General features: G+C 44.4%; 1 protein-coding gene across 1 annotated transcript in view; it reads left to right on the top strand.

Annotated features, from left to right (window-relative positions):
* Positions 1-17,207, top strand: part of PRKCE (protein kinase C epsilon) — a 480,838-nt gene that overhangs the window by 280,705 nt on the left and 182,926 nt on the right. The window contains exon 3 of the mRNA XM_081265157.1: positions 15,493-15,652. Coding sequence (XP_081121283.1) covers positions 15,493-15,652 — 160 coding nt within the window. The remainder of the gene's footprint in view (positions 1-15,492; positions 15,653-17,207) is intronic.

Raw genomic sequence — 17,207 nt, 5'->3', positions numbered from 1 at the left:
TATGTTCCTAATTGGTATCTTGGGAAACCTAACTAAAAAGTTTTCTGCAAAGTGAAATTTTGACCGAAGGCTGAAGAAGTCTTCAGCAAAGTTATTATTCTTTTCTTTAATGAAATCAATACATTTATGAAAAACTAATGCTTAGTTTTAAAAGCAGGATTAAAAACAGGTCACTGCTTTACACATCAGATAATTTATCACCCTGTAATGGACATGGGCCAATCTTTGATCTTTAGACAAGTGTGTTTGATTTTCATGTTTTATTATGAAGAGCTTTATCTTGAAATATCCTGGCAGACTTTCAGTTACATTCACTGAGAGCTAATTTATTCCTGCTTCTCACATTCTAATTTTGAAGATAGCTGATAAAGATGTCACAGCTTATTTGCATGAGGAACTCTGGCTGAGTGAGGAGAAAATAGCTGTCAAGGTCATTACCAGGGTTTATTCTTGACTCTGCCCCAGTTTCCCCAGGGATTACCGGATCCCTGGTCTGATAAAGTCGAAGGCCAAATGTGCAATGAGACATAGAGAAAAAGACAACTTCAGTTGCACAGGAAGAGACAGATGGTATGGCCGGGGTGGGGTGCAGCTCAGCCCTATGTCTGCCCAGGGTCTCTTGGTTATGCTTGTCCTGTTGGCTCAACTTGAGACATGTGCAAGGACCAGGCGCAGTGGTTGGTGGGCAAATGCAAGGATTGGCATTTCTTGAGTCCTTTGAGATCCTGTATCCTCTCATTAGATGTCCTTGAGCTACTGGGCTCAACTCCTCTATTGGCACACTTGGTGGCACCTGGGGTTTCTGCTTAGGGCCATATTCACTTGGTCACCAAGACAAGAAAGCCCCTCGTGGTGTCCTTGCACGTCCTCTGATGTTGTCTATCGCGGTCATGATTGTGAATCGCACTCTGAACCTTCCCATGGCGTAAAACCCAGTGCCCAGACCTGCACTTTAAACCAGTGTTCTTCACACCCTGTGATGTTGCCTGCTGTGCTGGCTGCAGCGGGTTTCCTGGGGAGCTGAGTGGAGTGGCTCTGGAGTCTGTGGCTGTACCAGCTTCCCAGGTGAATAATGACCAGGACTGTGAACCACTGCTCTAGACAAGCTTTAACCTCAGGCCATGGACAGGAACCTAGGAAGCAGCTTCAGAGAGACTTCATGGGCATCTCAGATGTGGCCTCTGCCTTGCAAACCTTTGGGCTTCTATAACTGCTGCTTAATCCTTATGTCTTCATTGAAACTAGGGGATATTCTGTATCCGTGGCCTCAACACCTGAGCCAGGGCCCCTCCCAGCCCAGAAGGGAGGCCTTTTGACCCAGGGCCACACTTAGATGTTAACCACAAAATTCGAGCTCCACTGCTTTTAAGTTTAAATGTCCGCTCTTGCTTGAGCCAGGCTAGACCATGCAGCACCAAACAAAATTGGGATCCCAATAGAGCCAGTGCAGCCCTATGCAGGAGGCAAGTGTAGCAAAGGCTGAGGGCTTTTGTGCAGTGCACAACCTATACAATCAGGCACAGTGAATTTGGCTTTCCCATAGTGCACCCTCTGAGTTTGTGCCAATCTGATTAAAAGTGCTATCAGAGCAGTTCTAGGAATGTAAAACTGGCCAATCTCAGCTGATGTAGGCTGTCCACAGAACCCTCAAATCCTAGAATATCATAACTGAAAAGGACTTAGAAATCACTTAGTTGGACATTTCCATATCTTCACACAGATAAACCGAATCCCAGAGAATGCAAGGAACTTAACCAAGGCACAGGACTAGGAACCCAGGTCCCCAGCTCATAACGATCATGCTCATTCCATTGTACTATGCTCCTCTTGGGCCTTACTGTAAGTCATTATGTTGTGTAGCTCCCCCCTCCCTCTCTCTTTCTCTCTCTCCCTTTCTCTCTCTTTTTCTCATTGATTCAACTCACCCCTCCTTTTTCTCAAAGTATACATTCTAAAGGAGCATGAACTCAAGCAAATTTATTAGAAAATACCCCAGGCACTATTGGTAAAAGTTCAAATTAAAGGAGCATAAAGCAACCTCTATTTTACGCTGAAATTGCTATGTTAAAATTTAGATTTACCCAATAGCTGAATTAAGGTGTAATTATTAGCATTACTAAAACATTTAGTCACTCTTCAAAAGCACTCTCCACAGGGTACCCCATATAGCATTTAATGTACATCAAATATTAGGTTTGATGGATGGAAAGTACATTGATGTACAGTTTTCCACACACTTTTTTTTTAAAGGAAAAGAAGACTGAAAGTGCTTTGTTGAAGTCGTGTTGTGCCACACAATACCAAGATCCCACATTAGACAGCCAGGTCCTGTTTTCCAGGACCTTATAAAACATCGGGACAAAACACAGCCAGCCAAACAGGACTGTGGGTTACCTTGGGAGGATGTGCTTTCCACGGCAGGCTGGGCTCACCCTGACAGCGCATTGAGCAGGCAGGAAGGTCAGGCCAGGCGCCTTCTTGACATTACTGAGCAGTGTTTGAGATGATGAAATTCTCAAGTGATGGTACTTCTGTGCTGAGCCCAGACCAGTTATTTTCAAAACTTCAGCATTTGCATGAGATGACTTGACAGGTAGCGGGCTCTGGGGCCCCCTCCCCACTGCCATCTGGTCTAGGCAGATGCACATTTAACACCCTAGTGATTTTGATGGGATACACCTGGAGGATCTTAGCACCAAAGGGGACTTGAAGACACAGACTCATCCTATGCAGTTTTATCTCTGGGAGGATGAGGCAAAGGCACAAGAGATGACCGACCCAGGGTTCACATACCTGAGCAGTGTCAGAGCCAAGTCCATCACGGGACTCCTAGTGAGGGCCCTTTTCCTGCCCTTCTCAATTTAGACAGAGTATGCTTCCTTCTTCCCCTGTTTCTCTCCCCCTCATTCTGAATACCCAATCCCTCTCCTCCTAGAAAGCCTTGTAGGATCTCTGACAGAGTAGTCCCCCCACCCCCAAAAGTGACATTGACCAAAACACTTGCTCAATGTCACTGGCAGCTGCTGAGGCCCTCATTGCTGTGTCCCTCAATGTCTCTTCTGATTTTTTTTTTGTTTTCATTTTTAGTACCAGGGATTGAACCCAGTGGTGCTTAACCAGTGAGTCACATCCCCAGCCCTTTAAAAAATATTTTTATTTAGAGAACTGCTTCCCCTGCTCACCCAGTAGCAGGATGTAAGAAGCTGATCTCTCGCCAAATTGCTTTAGCACCTTGCTAAATTGCTGAGGCTGGCTCAGAACTCGAGGTCCTCCTATCCTCCTGCCTCAGCCTCCAGAGCTGCTGGGATTACAGGCGTGCGTCAGTGCGTGTAATACCTCTTCTGATTTTGGTTGGCGCCACTACCCACTTTCTATCAGGTCTTCCCCAACACTGACTACACAGTAAAGTCCCCAGTGCCTGGCTCCACTCCTAGAGCTTGAGTCTCGGCTGGCTTGTGGCCCCCCACACAGGTTTATCTCAGAGTTCTCCAGGGGAGTGTATTATGCATCCAGGGTGGGGAGCCAGTGTCCCGCAATATTCCTTCTCGTTATTTTGGTACCTGCTGAATCTAATTTGCTAGTTGGTGTGGGCAAACTTGGAGAAGCTGTCTATTTTCCTAATGCATGGGAATGGCTCTGCCTTGCCCCTGCAACTATACCTAGTGCTCTTGCCTATTAGATTTAAAAATTCACATTTAAACACCATTTTCTATAGCTCTCTTAAATGTCCTTGCTATGAAAAAATGCTCTCATTCCCAGTTCAAGGGCAGGAAATGTGAGAAGAACAATGTGGACTTTGGGACCAAGAAACCCAGATCTGGTCTACCCATGGTTCTCAATGTTATTTTTTGGGTTAAAATCACCTGGGAAGTTTTAGAACTTCCCTGAGTGAGGACCAAGAATTGTTCCCAGAGCATTGAAATGGGACTGTCCTCTCTGAAGACAGGAACAAAGCGTGCATGTATTTAAGGTGGCCACTGTTTTACAGGGAGAAAGTCTCCAGTGTGTCTCACTGGAAGGAAAGAGGAAGAAGCTGATCATAAAACCGGAGCTTCTCAGTTTTCCATGTGGGAGAGCATAGATGACCAAAGGAGAGCTGTGCTGCTAGGCAGGGGACAGGGCAGGTATCCAGGCCTTCTGCCTCTCCCTCTTAGGGTAAAGTGCCCTCCTTCAGCCCCTCATGAGACTTGGCTGCATTTGCAGGGGCACCGGGGTGCCCTCCTAATCAGGGACTCTGTTACCTGTTTTGTACATTCGACCTTCACTCAGCCATTTGCTCGGTTGCTGTATGGGTCACCTGCGCACAAGAGCTGCTTCCCCTGCTCACCCGGTAGCAGGAGGTAAGAAGCTGACCTCTGAGACTCCCCATCTACCCCCCTGGAGACATCTTACTAGTGCCTCAGAAGCCCCTCTCTCCCGTCACCCTGAGCTGCCTCAACTGGCAAGTCTGGAGCACAGAAGAGTGACCCGGGGCATTTCCCATCTCAGCACAGACATCACCAGCAATTCTGGTGACCCACGGGACTGCAGGCAAGACAGGGCAGTGGTTCTTAGAGTGTATTCCCTCGGTTTCAGGCCTGTCCGCATCTCCTGAGAGTCTTAGAATATAAGTTCTCAGGCCCTGACGTGGACCTGATGAATTGAAACTCTGAGTGGGGACCCAGAGTTCTGCCTTAATAAGACTCCAGGAGATCTGAATGCACGAGCAAGTGTGAAAACCCACAGGCCTACTCCTTCAGGTTTGTCTTACTCGCTGCTATAGTCGCACTTGCACGCCCAGTTTACTTTGTCTCCTTGGGGATATACCCAACCCACACGTTTAGGTTATAGCTAGAAAGTCCTGGCCTTTGGTGGAGTTACCAGTTTGGACAGCGATCTCACCTTTCCATGCCTTTTCTGTGCTCCTCTCCCATAATGAAGGGAGCTTTGGTTGCACAGGGTGTTCATGCGGTTCCAGTGGTTCCGAGCAGAGAAGAAAACCATCTTCAAATACATTCACCATGTCTCCAGGACATTACAAAGGACTGGTACATCCAAACCAGGTGAGGACTAATGGTTTCCTGATCACTGAAATCTCGATGCTGAGGCAAATGACTTTATATGCCATTTAGAAAATTTCTGAAAAAAAGAAATATCCTCACCATCAAATAATTCTTTATCAACATTGCATTGTCCATTTGTCCTTTACGGTTATCAGATGACCAAAGAACACCTAATGAGATATAACATGAGACTCCAAATATGCTGGCCTTAACCCAGCATGACGTTCTTCTTGCCACTCTGTTCTGTGAGATTAAAAGACTAATGAAATTGAATGATTTGACTTAAGCATATATGAAAACAGGAAACATCCACAGAGAGTTTATATTCACTCAAGATGCTTGGATTTCTAAAAGAGAAAAGAAATATACAAAATTGGTTTGATTAGTATTTTTGAAAAGGAGAGAGTGGGAACCCTTCTTGCAATGTGCTGTAACATGAAAGAACTCTTAGGTTGGAAACAATTACACGTCAAGAAGCATATGTACTTACTGTGCTATTGTGGTCCTCGGTGGATTGTTAAATTGTGAGAACTGGGGATGGCTTTTATTTTGTGAAAAGACGTTTTAATCACATTGTATTTATGGAAAAAATTACTTAGTTATTTTGAGCTGTAAGAAGATGAATCACAATATGCTTTAATACCACATTGCTTTCCTTACCTATTATTGTCAATACTTTGGTGTTTCATTCAATTAATAATGATTAGAGCTAGCAATGAGGGTTTGCGGGTGAGGAGGGAAGAAGATTGCAAAAGGAATCTTGACGGCTTCTTAAAGTGACTGGCAGTCTAGTGGAGGAAGCCAAGGAACGCTACAGGGCGCACTTGAGGAAGTGCATGATTAAATGTTTAATGGATGAGCAACGAGTTGAATGTTAACGACTCCAAGTGCTATGGTGGTTCAAAGAAGAGGAGATCTCTGTGGATTGTTCTGATAAGGAAGTTTTTCATGGGGGAGTGAGTTCGTAAAGGATGGGAACGATTTTAATTAGGAGGTGGAAGAAAGACCCATGTACAGAAACAAGGAAGATTGGTGCCAGTGGAATCTCAGGAAGAGTGAGTGTGACTTCTGGATGCAAAGTCAGGAGACTCACCTGGGTGGGGTGGTGGGTGCCCCAGAAAGGAAGAATGAAAAGCCTGCCAGATGGCCGAGCCCAGTGACATTATACCAGACACAGCAGTTTTCTCTGAACTCATGGTGACAGTGCCCTCTGCTTGGTGGAGTCTTCAGTGGCAGGTTAAATCTTTCAGTTGCTGTGCATTCTAAACTATCCTCAGGGCCACTCTTCCAATCTGTATAGCTCCTGGCATGGGACTGAAGATACAGTGGGTCCTCCCTGCATTATTTTTCTCCATTTTTTAAATAAGATTTTATTTACATACAGTAAAATTCACTGTTGGTTTTTTTTTTTTAGCATACAGTTCTGCAAGTTTTGACAAATGCATGCAGCCATGTAACCCCTAGCATAATTAACATGTGGACTGGTTTCATGATCCCCAAATTCTCCCTTTATCTTTTCCCTTTCATAGACAAACCCTTTGTTCATCTTCAGCTCCTGGTGACCATGGATCTCTTTTCAATGCCTATAACTTTGCCTTTTCAGAATGTCATTTAAGTGGCATATACAGTCTATGTAGGCTTTTCGAAACCCGTCCTAGCCAACATCATGCTTTGGGATTTATCCGAGTTGCCTTTATTCATAATTTGTTCCATTTTGTTGCTGAGTACAGTTTCACTGTATGAATGTGCACCAGTTTGTGGGTTTATCCATCCCTCAGTTGAGGGAACTTTGGATTGTTTTCAGTTTTTTGGTGATTATAAAGAAAGCTGCTAGGAATATTTGCATATAGGCTTTTGTGTGAATGTAAGTTTTTACTTCATTCAAATAAATCCGTAGGAGTTGGGTTGCTAGATTGTGTGTGCCAAGTTTTTTCCCAAGTGCCAGAGCCATTTTGAATGGTGACCAGCAAGTGAGAGGCTAAGAATCATCCTGAAGTTCTTCTGCTTAAGGACATGTCACCCAGAAATCAACTGGAGTTGTTCTCTTGAGCTGCAAATTGGAGGGTGGGGTGATTGAGCTTTTAAAAAGCCCCAGGAGAGGAGAAGGAGGATTGCTCTGCTCTTGTGTGTTGGACAGGTGCAGGAAGAACCTCCTTTCAGCAGATCATCTGGGTTGGGCCGCTAGCCAGAGAGTCCAGGCAGCTCCAGGATGAAGCTCGACACCTTCCTGAACACCACCATCTTGCTTTCTCAGGAAGCTGGTGAAAGAACAAAATACAGAACATGGTGACTTTGTTTTATCTCTCTTGCCTTAACACACACACACTTACAAACCCACATACAGAGACACACACACACTTTTAAGCTCTCCATTCTAGTTTTCTGATAATAAGATTTGATCTGGGCTTTGCTGTAGGGACAAAAGAATGACATTTATTTAAAAAATGAACAAACAAACAAACAAAAACCTTGAAGTAGTCACGTCAACCTTTGCAGCTTCAGGATTGAAGAGGAGAGTGATCTGTGAGAAGAGAATAGATTTCTTCCATTCCTGCCCTGAGGTCGACAAGTTCCACAAGCACTCTGGCCACTATAGCTGTTTCTGTAGGGTCTTGGGGTGGTTCACTGTGTGAGCTAAGGAAGGTCCATCTCCCCAGGATGAGGGGCACTTGGGTGGAGGGTAGAAGGATAGCAGGCTCACATCTTGGTCAGTAGGAACTGAAGGACCAGGGAAAGTAGAGTATCTTACCTGAAACAAACCCACCTGCTTTCTGGGAAAGTTATGGGGTCATTTAACCACTTAACAGCTGGGCTCAGTGACTTAACCATCACCTGCACTTCTGGTCACTTTTATTATTTCTCTTTCTCCATCTCCTTTGTCTTACCAGTCTTCCTTTGCCTTTTATGTTCTTCTTTTTATCTTCAAGCTCTCTGAAACTCTCTTTCCTGCCTAGGTAGTCTAGTAAAAAATATCCACCTGGTCAGCTTCATGGGTACCCTGCCCAGGACTCCAGATTTCTTTGGGAGAGCTCATGATTTTTCTTCTTTAATTTTAATTTTAAAATTAATGAGAGATCCACACTTCCTCGGCAAAGAAGCGGTTTGGAGGGGAGGGGGAAACAAACCTAGTACATTGTGGTATTTTGGAAAGTTATATAGGTGCCTAATCTTGAGCAGCTCTCTAGGGCCCACAGTGGGGTATCTAGGGTCACCTGGGCATGCGAGGCTGTGATTGTCAACACACTGTGTCCATCTTCCTTGAACTCTGCTGCCTGGTGTGGGAGATGGGAATGGCTGATATAAACAGCACTGGAAGGGCGTGGACCTCTCAGTAAATAACCCCATAACCTTTAAAGCTGCGGTGCAAAAAGCTTGCTGTTTATTTGAGGGGGAAGGGAGATGTCAAACTGTGTTTGGCGTTGATAGTACCCCCCTCCCCACAACCACCAGCTAACCACTGGGGACAGATACCCAGCGAAGCCAGGCACATGTAAATACTGCATTCTAAAACATGAACAACAGCAGGACCTGACCCCATGTCACAAAGTGCTCAGGTGCCCGAGAGTTCAGCGAAGGCTCGGTTTCCTGTGATTCATCCTGAACATCACTGACACTGCGGGGACTTGGGGCCCCTCCCTTGGCTGGTGTCCTGAGTGGCTGCTGGGAGCCCTCTTTGAACTTTTAGCAGATCTGCCTGAAGGGTGTTTTGCTCCGTGGTTTCCTCCTGAGGTTGTGACTTGCCTTGGGTACCAGAAGCTCCACTGTGACTCCATCACCTAACAGAACAGAGAAGGGAGGGGACGAATGAGCGAATGGATCTGGACTGGGAGCCAGTAAACTTCCCCCTCGAGTGAAATCCCTCTCTTTGGGGCTTCCTGCTCACCACAGTGTCCTTGGCACCAGAAAGCATAGGCCAGCAGGACCAGGGTTTGCCTGCCCTGGTTTTCAAACCATTAACACCTGTTACTCAGTTCACACCTGTGCTGTTGGTCCTACCCTGTGGATATGCAGTGCCTTGAAGTGTTTTCTTTCTTTCCTATAGAGCACAAGCTAGCCATGGTTTTATTGTCATAACTGGACAGAATATAAGCTCTGGCATGAATACAGCAAAGGTCATTCAGAAAGGGAAGAAGAGCCAGAAGAAAACGGTTTATATTAAATTTGAGATGCTAATCTTGAAATGCCACCCATGCTCCTCTGATTAGATTACACACTGAATCAAACATGCAGACAATCCCAGGCCTCGGTACTCAGACGCTTCTGAGGCTCATTGTGTGAGTCCGGGAAGATACAGACAACCTAGAACCATCTCTCTGAAGGAATTACTTGCCATTTCCTCTTTCCTGTTTTGAACGTGATTTTTTTTTTTTTCCCAGTGTATTGTGAGAGCACAACATGTAGGATGGACTCTTTGGCATCACATAAATGTTTACTTAATATTTAAAACTCACTGTCATGAAGCATTTGTTTCACTTGAAAATATTACAGCCTATTTTCTTCAGGGAAAATAAATAAATAAAAGGCCCTGCTGCTTTGATTTTCAGTACCCTGTCTTGTTTTGCTTTCCGTCCTTGCATTTTTAACCAATAAATCCATAAAGTCAAACCAGGGAATTCTTGAGAGCCAAGATTAAACTCCCCAGTGGTCAGGCTCTGATGTGGCCCAAGGCTGCCACTACCAGCTTGGGGTTTGAGCAGAGCCTCATGTCCTCATCTTGATAGTTAAGGAAACAGAGGCCCCAAAGAGTAAATGACTTGTTCAAGGACATCAAGAGAGGTGAAAAGAAGGAGCTCAGGGAAAAGAGGTCTCACAGCGTGCCTCCTTGTGCAAGACCCTGAACATGGAGAGTCGATGGCCAGCCATGCCTATTGGTGAGTCTGGTCTGAGTCGAGTTGACACTTAGGTTAGTTTATCCTTGCCACAGGTACCTTAGAAGGAAGTGTGGCCTCCAAGGGTTCTCAAGCCTGAGACTTAGAAATTCCTGCTAGATTTTCCTAAACTGAAAGGGATCCTGAGAAGGCCAAGGTCATGGATATTGATATGATTTAGATATGAGGTACCCCCACTCCCACCCCCTAGATCAGGATCCTGTGTTGATGCAGGAATACTGAGAGGTAAAGTGACCAGACTGTGAGAGCCTTTTGAGTTTGAATGGGCTGGGTGGTGACTGCAGGCAGGTGGGGTGTGGCTGGAGGAGGTGGGTCCTTGGGGGTGTGTCTGGGAAGGATGCATCTTCCCTGTGGCCCCTTCCCACCTCACTGGGCCCTTCCCCCATGACATGGGCCTCACCTTGTGCCCAGAGCAATGGAGTCGGCCCCTATGGACTGAGACCTCAGAAACCATGACCCCAGATAACCCTTTTCTCCTCTAAGTTGTTCTTTTGGGGTATTTTGGTCACAGCAACAAAAACACAAACTGAAACAGATGTCTGTGACCTTATGTGAGAGCTGCGTTTGATTCTCTGGGCTCCCTTTCAGTTCAGGAAGAGATGTGGCTCATAAAGGAGGCCACAGGGGACCAGGGAAACCTTCAATGACCAGATCGGCCAGAGAACAATGTGGTGTAGAGTTTGGAGCCAGGGGCCACGTCTCTGTCTTCAGGGTGTCCCTCCGATCTAGCTCAGAAGTCTGCCCACCAAGGAGAAGGGAGCAGGTGAGTTGGATAAACAGAAGGACAACTGCATGCTGCAGATCTCTTTTTGCTTTTCCTGCCACCTGCCTGAAACCTGTCGTAGATTCTTCTGCAACGGGGGCTGTTAAATATTCATTGGTGTAAAAGCTCCTGGGAGGTTGAAATTTATAGACTCTTTGAAGGCAGTAGAAGACATGCCAGGAATGTTGCTGAGGGTGGGGGGCCTGGCCGCTTCAGGGGACATGGCTGCTCAGCTTTGTGCCTCTGGTGCCTTCTCGTCATTACACCTGACCAGCCAGGATTTCCCTTTCCACAGAAAGTTTCACCAAAGAGATCCGGCTTTGTGTCGGTCTCTCCCCCACGTGGCTTATCCCTTCTGCTGTGTGACAAAGGCAGCAGTCCAGTAGGGGATCTGTGAAGAGCTGGATGGGTCTTCTGGGAGGTCGGCCAAACTTGATTCTGCCTCAAAGGCTGAGGCAAAGGGACAGTCACCCCAGCTGTGCATGGCTGAGTGCCTCCAGTGACAGCCAGGAGCACCCTCCATCCAGAGTGAGTCAGAGGTGTAGGGGACAGGTCTGGACACTCTGGCTGCCCCTTGGGCCTGGCTGTTCACTCGGTTCGGATCCATGGGCAGTTGGAGAGCTGATGACGTTTGTCATCTGTCCTGTTCTCCATGGCAACCTCTGGTGCCCTCCACGCCTCTTCATGCCGGGGAGTCCCCCGCAGCATTGCCTGCGACTTCAGATGGAGAGAAAGCTTTAAAACATCACTGGAGAGCCCTGGAGAACATTCTTAAAACTATGAAAATACATAATCCCAACATCCTAGTGTGGCTTAATTTTTTTTTTTTTAAATATTAGCTTCGACCCATAGATGTGTCATTTGGGATTGGGTTATTGTTCGTTCTGCTTTCACGGTTTTGTACCATATTTCCCCCAAGTTTCTCTCGTCTTCTCTCAATCTTAAACTCGCTGTAAATGTAATATGATTATGTCATTAGACCACTCTCCAAATTTTTGGGGTGGGGGAGGTACCGGGGACTGAACTCTGGGGCGCTTGACCACTGAGTCACACCCCAGCCCTATTTTGTATTTTATTTAGAGACAGGATCTCACTGAGGTGAGAACTTTCCATCCTCCTGCCTCAGCCTCTTGAGCTTCTGGGATTATAGGCGTATACCACTTTGCCTGGCCCACTTTCCCAATTTTTAAAAATTTCTTTCTATTTATTTATCTATTTGATACTGGGGATTGAACCCAGGGGCACTTTACCACTATATTTCCGGCACTTTGTATTTTTTCATTTTGAGACAGGGTCTCACTAAGTTTCCCAGGATCTTGCCAAGTTGCTGAGGCTGGCCGTGAACTTACCATCCTCCCACCTCAGTCTCTTGAGTCACTGGGTTTACAGGCAGGTGCTACCCTGCCCGGCATTTTTTATTAAATTTCTATTTGCTGGTTAATATAGCTATGCAGTGGGGAATATCTATAAGTTATGAATATACAGCTTTTAGTTTCTATTTAATTATTAGAGTTAATTCCTAAGGAATTTTCAGATCAAAGGACGTGAATCTCTTTGTACTGTTGGCTATGTACTGTGATATTGTTTTCTGAAAATGTATGTCAACTGGCATTGCCTCCAGCAGTGAAAGAATAAATGAGTTTCCTGGTAGCTTGCCAATAGTGGAAAATATAATTTTTAAACAAATGTGTTTCTTTATTAGGTATTAAATGTTACGTCCGCCTTATGTCAAAGCTGTTCTGCTTTGCATTTTTAAAATTCCTAATGAGTGAATATTTTACATTTCTCCTTCCATTCATTTCATGTTCATGTCATTGATATGGTTATCTGTATGGATCCTGAGGGATACATTTGGACTTGTTGATCCTGAGGGATACATTTGGACTTGCTGATACGTAGACCTGTGTGGTATTCTTTCCATTTACTCTGAAACTAATTGGGAAGAAACAATCAAACAAGTTCATGTTGTGCAACATTCTGTAACACAATACCCTGGACACACCATGAATGTATCATAGAAAGAAAGAAAAGAAATTGTTCCAGACTAAGGAGACAAAAGAGATCTGGCAGCCAAGTGTAAGGCAAGACCTCCAATGAGCTCCTGGATGAAAAGAAAAGAAAAGAAAAACTGTGAAGGATATTTTGGGAACAATTGGGGAAACTTAAATATAAACTACATACTAGATATGTCATATTAGAGTTTTCTTTATTTTGATATTGTGCTTATGTAGGAAAATGTTTTTGTTCTTAGGAGGTAAAGGTTGAAGTATTTAGGGGTGAAGTGTCACTATGTCTTGGATAGTTCAGCAAACTATATGTCATATATATTAAGTGTAATGTATGCTATATTATCAATCAGTATATGGTATTGTGTACATTACGTATATATAATATACGTATATTATGTATATTATATATACATACGTATATTATGTATATTATATATACGTAATATATAATATATTGTTCACACGTGCAAATGTATATTTGCATACTTATTCACTCACACATGATATATTACTCTTACAATGGGCACTGCATTTGATTTTTATTTGTCTGATTTTGCTTTTCTTAGCTTTTTGGTGTTATATCCAAGAAATCATTGCCAAGACCAATGCCAACAAGCATTTCCCATGTTTCCTCTGAGCCTTATGATTTGGGGTCTTTAAGTTTTTGATCCATTTTGAGCTGATGTTTGAGTATGGTATGGGAGGTGTCCACGTTCACATTTTTTGCAAGTGGATGTCCATTTTTGTCCAGCACCATTAATTGAAGAGATTATCCTTTCCCCATTGTAAATTCTTGGCATCCCTGTTGAAGATCAATCAACTCTTCATGGTTTAAAAGAGTCAATATTGGGGCTAGGGTTGTGGCTCAGTGATAGAGCGCTTGCCTAGCATGGGTGAGGCCCTGGGTTCGATCCTCAGCACCACATAAAAATAAATAATTAAAATAAATGTATTTTAAAAATAAATAAATAAATAAATAAAGGAGTCAATATTAATATAGTGTTGATATTGCCCATATTTCCCAAAGTGATCTACAAATCAAGTGTGATTCCTATCTGAATCTCAAAGCCATTTTTCTTTCAGAAACAAATAAATGAATCTTAAAATTAATACAGAACCCCTAAAGATTGGGTAGCCATAGAAATTCTGAGCAAGAAGAACAAAGCAAGAGGTATCACACTTCCCAGTTTTTGAAATTATTACAAAACTTCAGTAATGAAAACAATAATTTACTGGCATAAAATATTATCAATATTATTAATAATTAATTAATAATTAATATTATCAATAATGAAAAACAGACATATGAACTGAGGAAACAGAATAGGAGAGCCCAGAAATAAATCCCCACACTGTGGGTTAGCAGAAGCTGTGTTTTGAAATGCTATAGAGATCTGCTTCTGGTGGTGGATTCTGGGGCCCAGTAGAGCTGTTCAGGCTGAGGAACCCGGTGTCTTCTCCCATCACATTATGGTGGCTGCTTCCTTCCCAGCCTGTGGGTGGCAGGGCCCAGGGTGCTTCTGGGTTCAGAGGAATGTGATAGAGAGGTGTTTTCACCAGCCGTGGACTCTGGTCTACTTTCTTCTATTTCCTTCTCAGTTAAAAGGCATGCTAACTGGAGTGGACAGTCCCTCCCTCCTCCTCAGAGGGCACTCCTGTAACATGGAGATGGTATGAGGACACTTAGCACTTAGCACAGCACCTGCCAGAGGAAGCCTAGTGGCCTCTTAGCCATCTCCACTGCCTTAGCTCAGCCTAAAACATTTATTTCTCCCAGTTCTAGAGGCTGGAAGCCTGAGATGAGGTCCAGTGAGGCCCCTCTTCCTGTTTTGTAGATTGCTCTGTCTCACTGCAGGCTCATGTGGCAGAGAGCAACTCACTTGGTTTCTCCTTCTTGGATACTTATCCCACCTTGGGAGGATCCCACCCCGATGACTTCATCTAACCCTAATTACCCAAGGGCCAATTTCCAAATACCATAACACTGGGGATTAAGGCTTCAACATATGAATTTGGGGGCAACACAAGGAGTTTCTAACAATCATCATTATTACTTTTGCTGCCACGTGTTACTCCTCTTGCGAAGCATCCTGAGGCTTGGAGTAACCAAGGTGAGGGAAGAATCTTCAGTGGGGTGGTGGGTCTCGAGACTATGAAGGCATCTGCTTTCATATTGTTATATTTCCTTCTCCTTTGATCTTGGAAAAAAGGGGTTTACTTGATCTAGTCTGAGTAGAAGGGAAAAGGAAGGCAGCAGATTGTTTAGACAGCTACTGCTCAGGCTAGTCAGTTAGGTGAGTGAGAATTCACACCGCTGACTCCTCCCAGCCCACCGCCCACTGTGATCAGCTCTGTAGTCCTGATTTATTGAGGGAGATGCCCACAGAGGCTCTGGATGAGGAAACAAAATCTGTCCAAGGTCACACAGTTCAGAAGTTGAGCTAAGATTTGAACATTGAGCATTTTAACCTCAGGCCCTTGAAACATGCAGCTGGTATGTGCAGGAATTGGGCACTTTCCTGAAAACTGAATTTGGTTTGGGATGGACTCTTGAAGACACAGGTGGACACAGTGGGAAGATGTGTGTTCTGGGTCTTCCCACCCCTCGGGTACGCTCACTCCATCCAGCTGAGCAGTGAGACCCCTCAAAGCCCCGAATTCTTCAGCAAGCTCAAAGACTTCCTCCCACCCAGGGTCGCCTCCTCATCTAGGGGTGGGCTGCAGCAGGAGGTCAGTATTAAGATGCATTAACCCACACTGTTTTCTTCTCTGCTCTTGTCCTCCCCCAGCCCCTAAAGACAATGAAGAGCGTGTGTTCAGGGAGCGTATGCGGCCAAGGAAGCGGCAAGGGGCCGTCAGACGCAGGGTCCACCAGGTCAATGGCCACAAGTTCATGGCCACCTACCTTCGGCAGCCCACCTACTGCTCCCACTGCAGAGACTTCATCTGGTAAGCCCCTCTCTCCTGGGATCCTCTGGATATGACCTCACTGTGGCAATAAGGTGGGAAGGTGGGGGAGATCATAAACTTCATTTAAAAAGTGCTGATGAGCCAGGCGCAGTGGTGCATTCCTACAATCCCAGTGGCTAGGAGGCTGCGGCAGGAGGATTGCAAGTTCAAAGCCAGCCTCAGCAACTCAGTGAGGTCCTATCTCTAAATAAAATATAAAAAAGAACTGGGAATGTGGCTTAGTAGTTAAGCACCCCTGGGTTTAATCCCTGGTACTGAGAGTGCTGATGTAAAGGTGGGAGTCGTGGTACACACCTGTAAACCTTAATCCCAGCTACTGGGGAGCCTAAAGCAGGAGGATTGCAAGTTCAAGCCCACCCTGGGCAACTTATGAGACCCTATCTAAAATTTAAAAGGACTGGGGATGTAGCTCAGTGGTAGAGTGCTTGCCTAACATGTATCAGGCCCTGTTTTCTATCTCAGTACCCCAGCCACATACAAAAAGTGCTAATAATAAACAAATGATGATATTTTATTATAAAAGTTAATAATGAATGAGGTAATGATTTTTTTCACACAAAACCATTGCATTTTAATTTGAAATGAAGAAGAGATTTCTTGAATAAAAGTCTATGTATGAACAATATAAATGTTGGGGGGTGGTTCCAAGGGTAATTTTGACATCGTTTCAGTATCCTGATTTTAAAGTTTAAAAGATAATCTCGATAAGGAAAGAGCCTTGCCTTCCTTGAATCTTATCACAATGCAGAGCTGACAGGCCCTTGAAGGATTTGATAATGACAGCAAGAATTTCCTCTAATAAAATAGGTTGTAGAGGGCTTTCTGAGATTTCAAACTCTCGCTGAAATTGAAAAATAATAAATTTCAGATAAAATAAATTCTACTGTGTGTATTGAAAGAAATAAAATAGAAAATAAGCAGCATTATGTCTTTATCTGATCACAGAAGTCTGTTCCAGTGGTTAAATGTGTGTGGGTGCCTGGGAAGAGTGAATGGAAATAAGAAACTGGTTCTTGGGGCCTCTATGCTTTGGATCATAACATATTTAAGGAGTTAAATTTTATAATTGATAATATGGTTATATTTTTAGGAAAAGCATGACTTTTAGAGGAACAAGCTGAACTATTTACAAATTAGCTATGATGTCTGGAATTTGTTTAAAAAAAATTACCTGGAAGAGGGGAGAAGGGCTAGGGTCGAGATGAGGTGGAGCAGCCCTGGATTGGTAGTTGGAGCTGGGCAATGGGTATGTGAGGGCCCCTTATATCCATTGCTCTACTTTAATATATATTTGAATTTTTCCATAATTAAATGAAAAAATACCTGGTTGATGATCTCTGTGATAGAAAGCAGTTTTCAGTAACTTTCTAACCTGGTGGTTCCCAGGATGCTGAGATCTAAAAGGAGCAAGAACACAGCAGCAGTGTTTCGAGTGGCTGGGAAGGCTGCCTGGGGAGGTGGCATTTCTCCCTTCACACTTAGGATTCTGATAGGCAGAGAGGAGGAGGCCATGGGCCTTTTGAGTGGCGGAGGA

Source organism: Spermophilus citellus (assembly GCF_964194105.1).
Source record: "Spermophilus citellus genome assembly, chromosome: 13".
NCBI lineage: Eukaryota > Metazoa > Chordata > Mammalia > Rodentia > Sciuridae > Spermophilus > Spermophilus citellus.
The sequence above is the reverse complement of the archived record's forward strand: the minus strand, read 5'-3'. Positions and strand labels throughout refer to the sequence as shown.